Below are 12,883 nucleotides of genomic sequence, written 5' to 3'. Positions count from 1 at the left end.
CTTATCTTTCCGCAGACAATCTTGTAAAATCTGTATTGATCTTCTTTATCAATATATATTTTAAATTTGAAAATTGTGTTTGTATTCATCCCCCCCCTTTCTACAAACTGTTTAGTATTCTTGTAGACCATTTGGGACCAACATACTGCTTATTAATGCACATTACTTAAAAATTCAAGGTTACAAGTAAATTGTGCGTAAGTACAACTTATTAAGCTCCATGTTTGAATTCGTGTACTTTATTGTTAAATCTAAATTAAATTATAATAATAATTTGAATTAAAGAAATTACACAGAAACCTGAGAACTTTTAATTTTCTTTAATTTTTCCTATATCTTCAATTTTGTATTTTATTAAAAAAAAACATTAGTGCTTGCTCAAAACCACATAAAACCTTATCATAACATCCTTAGAGACCAAAAAAATAAAACGAAACATTAAAATCGAGACATGTCTCGCTGCATTGCGCGAGTACTCTTCTAATATTATTAAATATTATTACGACGTAAATTATTTTAATACTTACATTTTATACCTTTATAGTTATTTATTTAATTTGTTTTATATATCTTACTTTTTCAGTTTTTATTGTACACCATTATCACATTAAGATACATAATCATATATTAATTAAAATACATTAAAAATACATTTTTATTTTTAATAAGTTATATCATTGTAATCGTCTCGTCAAATTTTGCTTTAATTATAAAAACGTAAATTATTTTTATTATTCACACTTTATACCTTTATATTTATTTATTTATTTTGTTTTATATACTTACTTTTTCATTTTTCGTTTTACACTTTTACCATATTAACATACATAATCCGATCATCATATATTAAATTAAAATACGTTAAAATTACATTTCTATTTTAACAAGTTACGTCATTATAATCGTCTCGTCAATACTTTCAAAATGAGTCCAATAATAATATGTTTTATTTAACTATGAAGCCGTGATGATATAAATATAATAGAAGTATAAAATGAAAAATGAAAAAGTAAGGAAAATAAGAAAATAAAAAAAACTTAATAATATTTATAAAGGTATAAAATATATATTAAAAAAGAAATTCGTATACAAATATATAATTTAGAAATACGTATTTTTTAAATTTTATTTATTAACAACAATAATAAAGTTAATTAATTTATATAAGTATAATATATATTAAAAATTAAAAACATAAGAGATATGATATGAAAATATTAAAAAAGTTGAAGTGTTAAAATAAAAATATTGAAGGGTTAAAACTAAAAAAATAGATAATTTAGATTTAGGGGTGTTTGGGATTTTATAAAAATAATTTATTGACTTATTACGGTGTGACATCGATAATAAACATTTTTGAGTGTTTAGGTAAACAACTTATACCGGTGTCAAATCGGTAACAAGGAGTTTAAAAAAAAGTTAAACTCTTCTAACTTATAATAAGTTGATAAATGCTTTTGTAAAAAAAACATAAGTTATTTCAAATAAGCAATCTCAAACACTCCCTTGGTATATTTTGTTGTTTTGTATAGAGGAGCTAGAGAAACAAAAGTACAGAGGGGGTGAGGAATATATATATATATATATATATATATATGTGTGTGTGTGTGTGTGTGTGTGTCTGTGTGTGTGTGTGAGTGTGGAAGATCAAATGTTAACCATTATTTTTGTATTAACTTTGAAAATCCTCTCAACCAATCAAATTTCATTATTCTTATAGGTTTATGTCTTGTTCATTTTACCCTTACAAGGGTATTATAGTAAATTGAATTCATTTGTAACCCCCAAACAATCAATGGAGAGTTACAAACAATCAAATCCCAAAAAATATGCATTTATATTATTAATTTTTTTTACTATTGATCTTCCATGTTCATTCTTGTATGAATTCTTAAATCGCATAAGAAACACGGTAGTAACGATTTTCGGTATTGATCAATTTGAACACAAATGAACCGTGAACACAAATGAACAACCGTGAACACCATTTGAACACAAATGAACCGTGAACATAATTTGAATAAATTAACAGATGATACCTTAATCTTGTGGGACGTCTATGTATGTGAATATATGGGCAAAAAATTGCACATATCGTGTTCATTTGTGTTCATATCGTGTTCACGGTTCATTTGTGTTCAAATTGTGTTCATGGTTGTTCATTTTTGTTYAAATTGTGTTCACGGTTCATTTGTGTTTAAATTGATCAATACCGAAAATTGTTACTACCGTGTTTCTTATGCGATTTAGGAATTTATACAAGAATGAACATGGAAGATCAATAGTAAAATAATAATAATAATATTAATGCATATTTTTTGGGATTTGATTGTTTGTAACTCCCCATTAATTGTTTGGGGGTTACAAATGAATTCAATTTACTAGAATACCCTTGATAAGTATTTTTTTTTCCAAAATGCCCCTTTCATCATTGTTCACTAGGCCTCATTAAAATTCAAACTTTAAAATTTAATTTTTTTATTGATTAATCTTAACCGTTGATTATAGATTTAAATGACCAAGATCAGTTAATAAGGTTAACACAAAAATGATAGTTAACATTTGATCTTGGCTATATATATATATATATATATATATATATATATATATATGTAATTTTAATTTTATTTATTATATTAAAAGTATAAAATAATAATTTTATTGGTTACATTTTTCCAAATAATCTTGTTTTGTAGAACCGTGATTGGACGCTCCGTAGAGGCGGGTGGAAGTGTCATACCACAAGCTTCTATGTTACGTGCTGTTTCTCTCTCTCCCTCTCTCCGAACGAATATCATAGAGGAATCGAGTCGATAAATTCGATCCTCTTTATCTCTCTCTCTCTCTCTCTTGATTTCCTGAAATGCCCGCGCTCTCATCGATCTCCACGCTCATTTTCGTCGATCTGCAGTAATAAACCCTAGTTTGATCTCTTCTCCCATCAGGAAATCCATCGCCTTTCATCCCCTTCCAACAATTTTGAGGTATAAGTTTGTCTTTCTTTTGCTTTTCTGCGATTTTCCTTGTTTCTACTGGTTGTAAATTTTATGTTTACTGTTCATGATCTTCTGAGATTTGTTTCCGAGGATTGTGATGTTTTTTCAAGTATTTTAACTTCGAATCTCAGATTGGGGTCGGTTAGATGTCAAAGGCATGTGCTTTTCCCTTTACTTCATTATTAAAATAAGTAAAAACGGATGCCTTCGGAAGAATTTGTATTAATTTATTCATTTCTAACTGTCGCTCGCGTGATTGTTTGGATATAGCATGTTGTGTAGCCTATTAAGCTATCTATATGAGTCTGACCTTGTTTCTTGTTTGAACATATACATCTTATCTTGAATTACTCTCGGATCCAGATTTGCTTTGCACTACAATTGGTATGGTTGATTTTTCTTTTTGTAGAATTCAGCATTTTGAGTTGGGTTAATCCGTATCTGGATGCAATTTTACAATCTTAGATTTTTCTTGGTCATGAAAATGCTTTTACATTAACATACCCATGTTTATTTATTGCATTGAAATTATGACAAATTTGCTATCAGGTGGGCAAGATTCAAATTCTTATATTTGTTTGGATGATGTCATAATAAGCCTATCTTAATATTAGTCACATTGAAGTATTGTATGCAGCTGGATTTTTGGTACTGTTAGGACTATTTTTGGGAAGTTGATTGATGTTTGGTTAGGCCGTTTGCTGCTCTCGATCAATTTTGATGTATCATTGACTTTAATTAGATTTCATTCTTTTGGTGATTTTAACTCTCTCTGAGATCGTGATCACATTCTAGAGGCGATCTATATAATTTCAATTCTTTCATCAACATCATCAGCAGGATCATTTTCTTTATCTGAGCTATTACTTTTCGTGGTTGTATCTTGTTGATTCTGATTTGTATAGTTTGTATGTTAATGGGGGCAACAATGATTCTAATTTTCCTAGATCAAAGTTATCCTGTCATTTAGCCTGCAGGGCAACATTTTTATCCTAAAAACTGGACCTTGTCAGGTAGGATGGAGGCCGGAATCTTGTTTTCTTGTATGTTATGGGTATCTGTTAGGACCAAGTGTTCTTTATGAAGAACAAATCTTTTGTTCAACTTCTAAATTTGGGATCCCTTTGTTAGTGTGACAAACTGACAATTAGAATTTATCAAAGTGTTTCTGTTGGCAAATGAACTCAGGTGAGGAAAGTTGCATAGTGGTGGTCACTTGTTTCCTTGGTTTTTTAAAACTACATTTGATTTGAGGTTCAAATTTATCTGAATTTTCTGTGGGCATCCGTGTCAGCGTGCCATGTCATATTTGCATACCATTTTTGATATTGCTTGCTGATCGTCTTTTACCACAGTTCATAATAAAATACGAGCTGTCAATCAAAAAAGGTTATTTGATTATGCTGTGCGTGTAATTGCTTTTTAGGTGCAGGGATAGAATAGAAGTATCCATTTGAAAACGTATATATGAAAATGAAAACTCTTCCATCCAAAGTGGGTATCCTCCTTTTGATTGTGGAGGTTGAACTGGCTACTCTCAACTCCAGTTTTGGTGTAAATTTACTTAATTATGGAGGATAAATAAATAAAATTTTATATGAAGCATAATGGTAAAATTTGGTGTTAAACATCTAACATACTTCATGCACTTTTTGAATATGAATGTACTAAATTTGGCATTCAGTTCTGAAGGATGATACTTATGTCGTGACAAAGTGAGTACTTTCAATGCACAGAGAACATCATGTATGTGTTGATTGGCAATGGAATAATTGATGTCATCACTGTGGCAGGGTTTAATTAAAGTAACCGTGGCATTGTTTACTGGGTGTTGGCTTATGACTCAATCTTGTCACTTTGGGCGTTACTTGTTTTCTTTTTTCTTGATTCAAATGATGATTGAACAGGTTTCTGTGGATGATCAGTACTGGATGTTTTTTGCTATTCTAAACAGTGCTTGATTCAACTGCATATTCTTTTGGTGGTAGTTTGTTCATTGTCATTCATTGCACAGCCTCTGAAACAGGCATGGCCAATATCAACAACCTTTTCTTGAAAACTTGCATAGTCTCAGTTCTTGTAATCATCCATCTATTCTAATCCAACGGTTATGAATAAGGTGGGGGTTACATCTTCTCCAAAACCAAATTCACGATTAAGGGCAGTTACATTCGAATCTGGGCCTTCTATTTTGTAGATCCAACGATTGATAGGGTGTTATATCCTAGGTAGTGGGTCAAATAGCCAAATATGGTAGGCTAAGGTACAAGTGCCTAATGCATTAGTACAAGTAGTTAATGCAAGAGTAGTACTAAGTGGGGTAGTATAAATATGGGGGTTAGGTCATTCGGGTTTGATCGATCAGTTTAGTGTGTTTTGGGCGAGAGCCTTGGGAGACATCAGGCAGTCTCGAAGTGCCTAGAAATCTATTGTAACCGTTCAATTTCTGTTGTTTATCAGATCATCGAGGGTACATCCTATAGATTCCCTTTTTCATTCTTTTTTTTGAAGTTCTCTCTTGAACCCCCACCCCCACTTCTCTATATATGTATGTATGTAGCATGAATTTTTTTATTCAATCCTCAAATTTTATGTGTTTACAACAGGTTTATCTTAAGAATGGCGAAAGGTACCAGGGGAAGGCGTAGAATGGCTTCAAGGCACTGCAGGGCAACCCCATATCCATTGGTCACATGTAAGCAGAATTTATCAGACCTGAATGAAAAGAAATCCAAGAAAGATTGGGAAGATATAAACTGCTCGGTGTGCATGGAGCATCCTCATAACGCCGTGCTTCTCTTATGTTCTTCTCACGACAAGGGTTGTCGGCCATACATGTGTGGCACCAGCTCTCGCTATTCCAACTGCCTTGATCAGTACAAAAAAGCCTACACAAAAATTACGGCCCCATATCATGCACCATCTTTGGCTGTCATGGATAACAGCCCTGTTTTGGAGCCATTGTTGGTTGAGAAGGACGGAGAAGTGGCAGAGCTTGCATGCCCTCTTTGCAGAGGCCAAGTCAAAGGGTGGACGGTGGTGGAATCGGCCCGCGAATATCTGAATTGTAAGAAGAGAACCTGCATGCATGATAACTGCTCGTTTGTTGGGGCATACAAGGAGTTGAAGAAACATGTTAAGTCGGAGCATCCTTCGGCTAAGCCACGGGAAGTGGACCCTGATCAGGAACAGAAGTGGCGGCGGCTTGAGCGGGAGAGAGAACGGGAAGACGTGATCAGCACTGTCACATCCTCCATGCCTGGCTCGGTGGTTTTTGGTGACTATGTGATCGAAAGGAATTCATATGGGTCGGATTCAGAAGACGAGGAGGGTTTTGATGTGGGTGCCTTGGGGCGAAACAACAATGGGGGAACTGATAACAGTCTTGTGAATGTGTTTCTTCTGTTTCATGCATTTGGTGCTGGTGGAAATGTGGGGTCTTTTGGAAGTGAGAGGCGACATGATGATGGTGATAGTAACGACGATGATGGTGGTGGTGGTGGTGGAATGTCATTGGTTAACCGGCTGCGCCGCCAGGGGAGGGTGTTGCTGGGAAGGTCCGGGAGGAGGAGGCGGAATAGAGAAGCGAACGGAAGCGAAAGGTAGATAGGTGTATAAAATGGGATGTAAAGAAGGGAATCAGAGTTAGTTTTGAAGAGAAATGGTGATGAGAGTTCAAGATCTGATTGCCATGGACTTCAAATTGAAAAGAAAGAAAGAAAGTTGGTTTTCATTTTTTAAAAGTTTGGTAGTTTCTGACCCAGAAAATTGTTGTAATTTGTGTGTGTAATTTACTATTGATTCCCTGCCTGCTTGAAAAGCTATGAATTTGAACATTCTTTAGATTTGACAGTTGACATCCATGTAAAGATTTACTGTCCTCATTCAATCTATCTTTCTGTTTTACATATCTTCAAATATTTACTGTCCTCGTTCAATCCACCGCATTTGAACCTTCGTGGCCACAAGGGGATTTATATTCCTTCTTGGATTTGAACCTGGGATCTCCACGTCCTTTTAACCTTTGGAGCTAAGCTCAAACTAATCAGACATCACCTTTGTGGTTAGACATAGGCCTTTTGGTTACATCTTGAAATGTTCTTGGTATTACTGCTTTTGGTGTAACGATTGTTGGTAAGTGTTTGTTACCTAGTAAACTCTTCCCTGTATGATTCTCGGTCTTTGCTATGCTTCTCATCAGGTAAGATTCTTTGGTTCTTACCATGCTCATCCCGTAAAGTAAATGACATCCTACTATGCTAAGCGAATGGTAAATGACGTATAGTTTGTCCCAAAATAAGGGTGATCTTTCATGTCTACTTATCCTCTCTAATAAAGGGTAAAATCGTAAATTTTGTCTTTTACACTTATTTTAAAAAAGGATAACAGGAATGGAGTTGGGATTGGCTACGAGATCGGTTATAGACAAAACAGTTAAACCACCGGTTATAGGGACGTATCTTTTTCCTTTTTAATTAAGTGTTATGTGTTGGCCTGTGATTGGTTAATAGAGTTACCGTTTTTTATCGCTTTCATGAATAAAATATATAAACAAGTTGGTTGGGTTTTTTTACACATACTTCAACTTGTTCTTATATTTCTCAACTCTCTATAATTGATGTCGATATACTTTTGTTTCTGATAATATTGTGGGTTTTGGATTTATTTTCGATATTATTTTGTGTTCGAACTTTTCATGTTCCAAACTTCTGATTCAAGATGGAGTCACACAATTCTGGTTCTCAAGCCTGTGGTTCTGAAACAGGGCATTCGGTACTCGAATTTGTCATTGAAATACTTGTCGGTTAAAACTAAAAATCACCCTTTCTGAGAAAATTACTACTTGACAATATTATCGAGTGGCAAAAAGGAAAGTTCAATGTAAAAGATGTAGCTGCTTCATATGATGGAGGGAAATTTCGTATTAAAACAACATATGGAACAGTCTTGTGTAGTAATTAGGAACTTTACGCATTTCACACAAATGCATATTGGTAAAAAATGATCTAGTTGGAGTTATGATGTTGACTTAACTCGTTACTATGCAAGTGAAGGTGGTGATCCATGAAGGATCGTTGTTCAATCATTTTGATAAGCCTAAAGTGACGTTTGGTTCGCAGAATGTTTTTGGATGTAATGGAATCTGTTAAAGGAATTTGACTTTGAATGAATTGAAATGGAATGTTGTCAAGTATGACCACCTGTTTGGTTGGCAGACATTGGAATGAAATTTGTTAAGAAATAGGAATCTGTTTGTTTGGTTCATAAAATATAGCTTTGGAATTAGAATGAAATATTGGTAAATAACCAAAATACCCTTTTTTGAAAAATTTAATTTTTTTAAAACTAAAAATATTTTAATAAAATAATTATTTAAAATGTAAAACAATATAATATACACAACCCAAATATAACCATAAGTCAAACGACGTTGCTAAATCAATGATGGTCGGCAGTGGTTCAGATCGGTGGTGGTCGGCAGTGGTTCAGATGGTGGTGGCCGGCAGTGGTTCAGATTGATGGTGGTCCGCGGTGGTTCAGATGGAGGTGGTCAGCGGTGGTTCAGATGGACTGTGGTTCAGATCAGCGGTGGCGGCCGTGGTTCAGATCGGTGGTTGGTCAAATCATTGGTGGTCGGTGGTATCCGACGATGATTCAGATCGGTGGTAGTGCCGGTGGTCGGAAGTGGTTCAAATCGGTGGTGGTCTATGGTGCTTTAGGTGGCAGTGATCGGATGTGGTTCAGGTGGTTCAAATCAGGGGTGGTTCAGATCGACGATGGATCAGATCAGTGGTTGTTCAAATCAACGATGGTCAGTGGTGGCCAACAGTAATTCAAATCAGTAGTAGTTGCTGGTGGTTCAGATCGATGGTGGTCCGTTATGGTTCATATGGCGATGGTCCGCAGTGGTTCATATCAGTGTTGGTCCATGGTGGTTCAGATGGCGGTGATCAGCGGTGGTTCAGATAGATGGTTAGTGGTGATTCAAATCGACGGTGGTCGAAGGTGATCATATTGAGTTTTATGAGATTAGGGCATATTGGGTTAAGGGCATATTTGGTCTTATGTAGTTGCTAAGGAATGTTAAATTCCTTTATTTGTAAAATTTGTAGGATTTTGAAGATTCCTTTCGTAAAAAAGAATGAACTAAACGAGGGAATGAAATTTGGTCAGAGAAATTCAACATTCCAATTCAATCAGAATTCTTCAAAATCTGCGGACCAAACGCCCCCTAAGAATTATGAGGTGGATCCGAACATCATTTCAATCGGTCATTCTACCCTTAAACATCACATATTTGATTGATCCATCGACGTAGAGTAAGATAAAATGTACAATTGCATTTGAGCGGTTTTGGGTACCCAATGTAACACCCTCAAATCTTGGAAGAACGACTAATTTAGAATTTTCAGTAATACATCAAATAAAGGATAAATTCATTTTGGTAAACCAATACTTGAATTACCTCGAATATCAAATCTAGATTTAACATCAACAATTGCTAAACCAAGCCTTACGTGAAGACTAATCGAAGTCGGGTGCTACTAAAAACCCAATAACAATTGCTAACTCCAAATGTGGAAGACATTGCCGAACAGCTAAATTCCTCTTGTGCTCTATCTCTCACATCACAATAGTGGTGCTAGCACCATTTCCTTACAAGGACCTGATGCACATCACGACAAATAAAAATGGTTAGGCTTAACGTCTAGTAAGTTCAATCAGTTTTCATCTTAAAAATTAAAAACGGTAAAATTGAAGAGACGTTATTTAAATGGCAATTTCCGAATTGAAATGCATTTAGTACAAAAACGACATCCTTTTCCAAATCCACCATTTTTCGTGATAAAAACTCGTTCATTAAAACACCCCTTTATCATGAAGCTAAAGCCCAATACTGACACAAAAGCGAATGTGAATGAGATTAAATGCCCAAAATATAGACAAGGTTCAATATCCAAACCATAAATAATGGAAAATACCTAATACACAAAACAACACTTTTCGGCGACAAGGGAGACCCGATTTCCATGGTTAGTGGTGGAATATAAAAGTAGGCCACCATTCCATGTTATAGAGCTCATATGGAGGATCAATGGCCCATGGGATCATCCAATCACGATTTATAATTCAAGCCCCCGATGATCTCAGTTACACTCATCCACTAGAAATTACATCATGTGACCAATGGTTAGTATCCAACTCCCATAAACCATACCAAGTTGACCCTGATGACCCAATGCCTATTTTTAGCTACAATATGAGAATAACCATTACATTAAAATCTACACAGAAAATACACCATAGGGTCAATGACATATGTTCGACTTCAAGAGCTCGCACCATGAGGACCCCATGCATGTTCTTGGCCACGAACATAGGAACAACCGCCCCATTTTAAATCAATAAAGACTTACTCCTACACATATGAATCCATTGTATTACAGACTAAATTTAAATGCCCCCATATGAATAACAACGCACTCAAAGCATGTAGCATTTCAAATAAATATGTTATAAACACATATAACTCTAAAGGCTCGACACAGAGCAAAATAAATTGAAGAAATAGGCTTGATGAAGTAAATATGTTTGGACCAAAGTTGATTGAAAGAGAAATGAGTAGATCAAGAAAGAAACAAAGAAAAAGACAAAAATCTCGTTTTAAGGGGGCTGCAGGGCCCAACAACTTTCTGCCCAGATTTTGTGAAGAGCTTGTGGTCACGAGCAAAATAGCTGCTTGGGTGCGAGAAGTGTAATTTTCAGCTAAAAATTGATTATTTTGTCAAATACGATATCCAACCCAACCAACATTCAGAACACTTTAAAAGACTATATTAAGACTAAAATACAATTAAAACCTAAATTTATACATACACAAAAATCCGGAAGTATTGAATTATATAAAAAGCTAAAAAAAATTAATTTTTATAATTTGAAAAATGAAGCATTTATTGTTTATTCAACAATGCTTATCTATACTATATTATAACTCATTTGATAAAAACTCTTAAAAATCATTATTTATGTATGAAGTATTGTGTATTAATGCATATTACTTAAAATTTAAGATTATAAGTAAATTATACATAAGTACAATTTATTAAAGTTCCATTTTTGAATTCGTATAACTAACTGCAGATAAACCTAATCAAATATAATATAAATATTTCATTTTAAATATAAAAAATCCAAATATAATTAGGATAATTATTGAATTCTAACAAAATCATTATCTATACTATATTATAAAGCATTTGACAAAAACTCTTAAAAAAGACATTTTATGCATAAAGTAATGTTTATTAATGCATGTTACTTAAAACTCAAAAATATAAATAGATTGTGCGTAAGTACAACTTATTAAAGCTCCATGTTTGAATTCGTGTAACTAAGTGCAGATAAACATAATCAAATACAGGTTAAACATCTCATTTTAAATATAAAAAATCTAAAATATAATTAGGATAATCATTGAGTTCTAACAAAATACTTAATTATTATCTTTATAAAATGTTATATTATTAAACCAAAAATAAATTGTTTCGTTATTAAACTTAAATTAAATTATAATTCGTTATTAAACTTAAATTAAGAAATAAATTAAAAAAAATTCCATAAAAAAAGGAACTTTTAAATAGTTGATTTGATATTAACATTGTTTTCTTAAAAACACATAAATTCGTATTATAACATCGACAGAGACAAATAATAAAATAGAACATTAAAATCGAGATGTGTCTCGCTGCATTACGCGAGTACTCTTCTAGTCTTTATAAAAAATTTAAGTATAAAATAAATTACTTCACTATTTGACTTATAATAAAAAAAATTCAATTTAAAAAATTGTACAAAAAAAATAAAAACTTTTAAATATTTAATTTGATATTAATATTGATATATTTTTTCAAATTTTTATGATATATTCAAATTTATATCTATTCAAAAGTAAAAATATTATTTTTTTCAAAACCACATAAACCGTATTATATCAAAAAAAAATAGAATATTAAAATGAATATGTATCTCGCTACATTGTACGAGTATTCTTCCAATAATAATAATATGACGTGTTAAAAAATTAATATTTGTTTTCAACCCAAAATATATGGTAGTGGCTTTTTTCCATACTCGTGTTGGGTATGTGATAAGCTTAATGGTGCTAGGGGGTTAAACCAACTCCACACGAGTCTATTAGACTAATGTTGAAATTTGATTTTCGGTAAAATTATTTAAAATATAATATTATAAGTAGATTGTGCGTAACTACAATTTATTAAAATTTTATGTTTGAATTCGTGTAATTAACTGCAGATAAATATAATTAAATACATGATAAACATCTCATTTTAATTTATAAAAAAATCTAAAATATAATTAAGATAATCATTGAGTTCTAACAGAATACTTAGTTATATTTTTGTAAAAAATTATATTATTATACCAAAAATAAATTATTTCCTTATTAAATTTAAAAAGTTATATTATTAAACCAAAAACTATATTATGTTATTTTTTCAAATTTTTATGATATCTTCAAGTCTATATTTTATTTAAAAAATAAAAACATTATCGTTTTCTTAAAACCACATAAAATCGTATTCTGGCATCAATAGAGATAAGAATAAAACGAAACATTAACATCAATATGTATCCTGTTGCATTGCACGAGTACCTTTCTAGTATAGTAGAAGCGTACTCGCGCAATGCAGCAAGATACATCGTGTTTTTAATATTTCATTTTATTCTTTATCTCAGTCGATGTTATAATATGGCTTTATGTGATTTTGAGAAATCGATGATGTTTTTATTTTTGAATAAAATATATGTTTGACGATATCATAAAAATTTGACAAAAATATATCGATATTAGTATCAAATTAACT

General features: G+C 32.5%; 1 protein-coding gene across 1 annotated transcript; it reads left to right on the top strand.

Moving 5' to 3' along the window:
* Window positions 1–2,869: 2,869 nt before the first annotated feature.
* LOC112507312 lies at window positions 2,870–6,880 on the top strand. The gene is made up of 2 exons (XM_025111845.1): window positions 2,870–2,984; window positions 5,603–6,880. The coding sequence occupies exon 2, from the start codon at window positions 5,616–5,618 to the stop codon at window positions 6,600–6,602; it is 987 nt and encodes a 328-aa protein (XP_024967613.1). The 5' UTR covers window positions 2,870–2,984; window positions 5,603–5,615; the 3' UTR covers window positions 6,603–6,880.
* Window positions 6,881–12,883: the final 6,003 nt, after the last annotated feature.

Source organism: Cynara cardunculus (genome assembly GCF_001531365.2).
Source record: "Cynara cardunculus var. scolymus isolate 2C chromosome LG 2, CcrdV1, whole genome shotgun sequence".
In the NCBI taxonomy this organism is placed as follows: Eukaryota; Viridiplantae; Streptophyta; class Magnoliopsida; order Asterales; family Asteraceae; genus Cynara; species Cynara cardunculus.
This window is presented reverse-complemented; position numbering and strand designations above follow the sequence as displayed.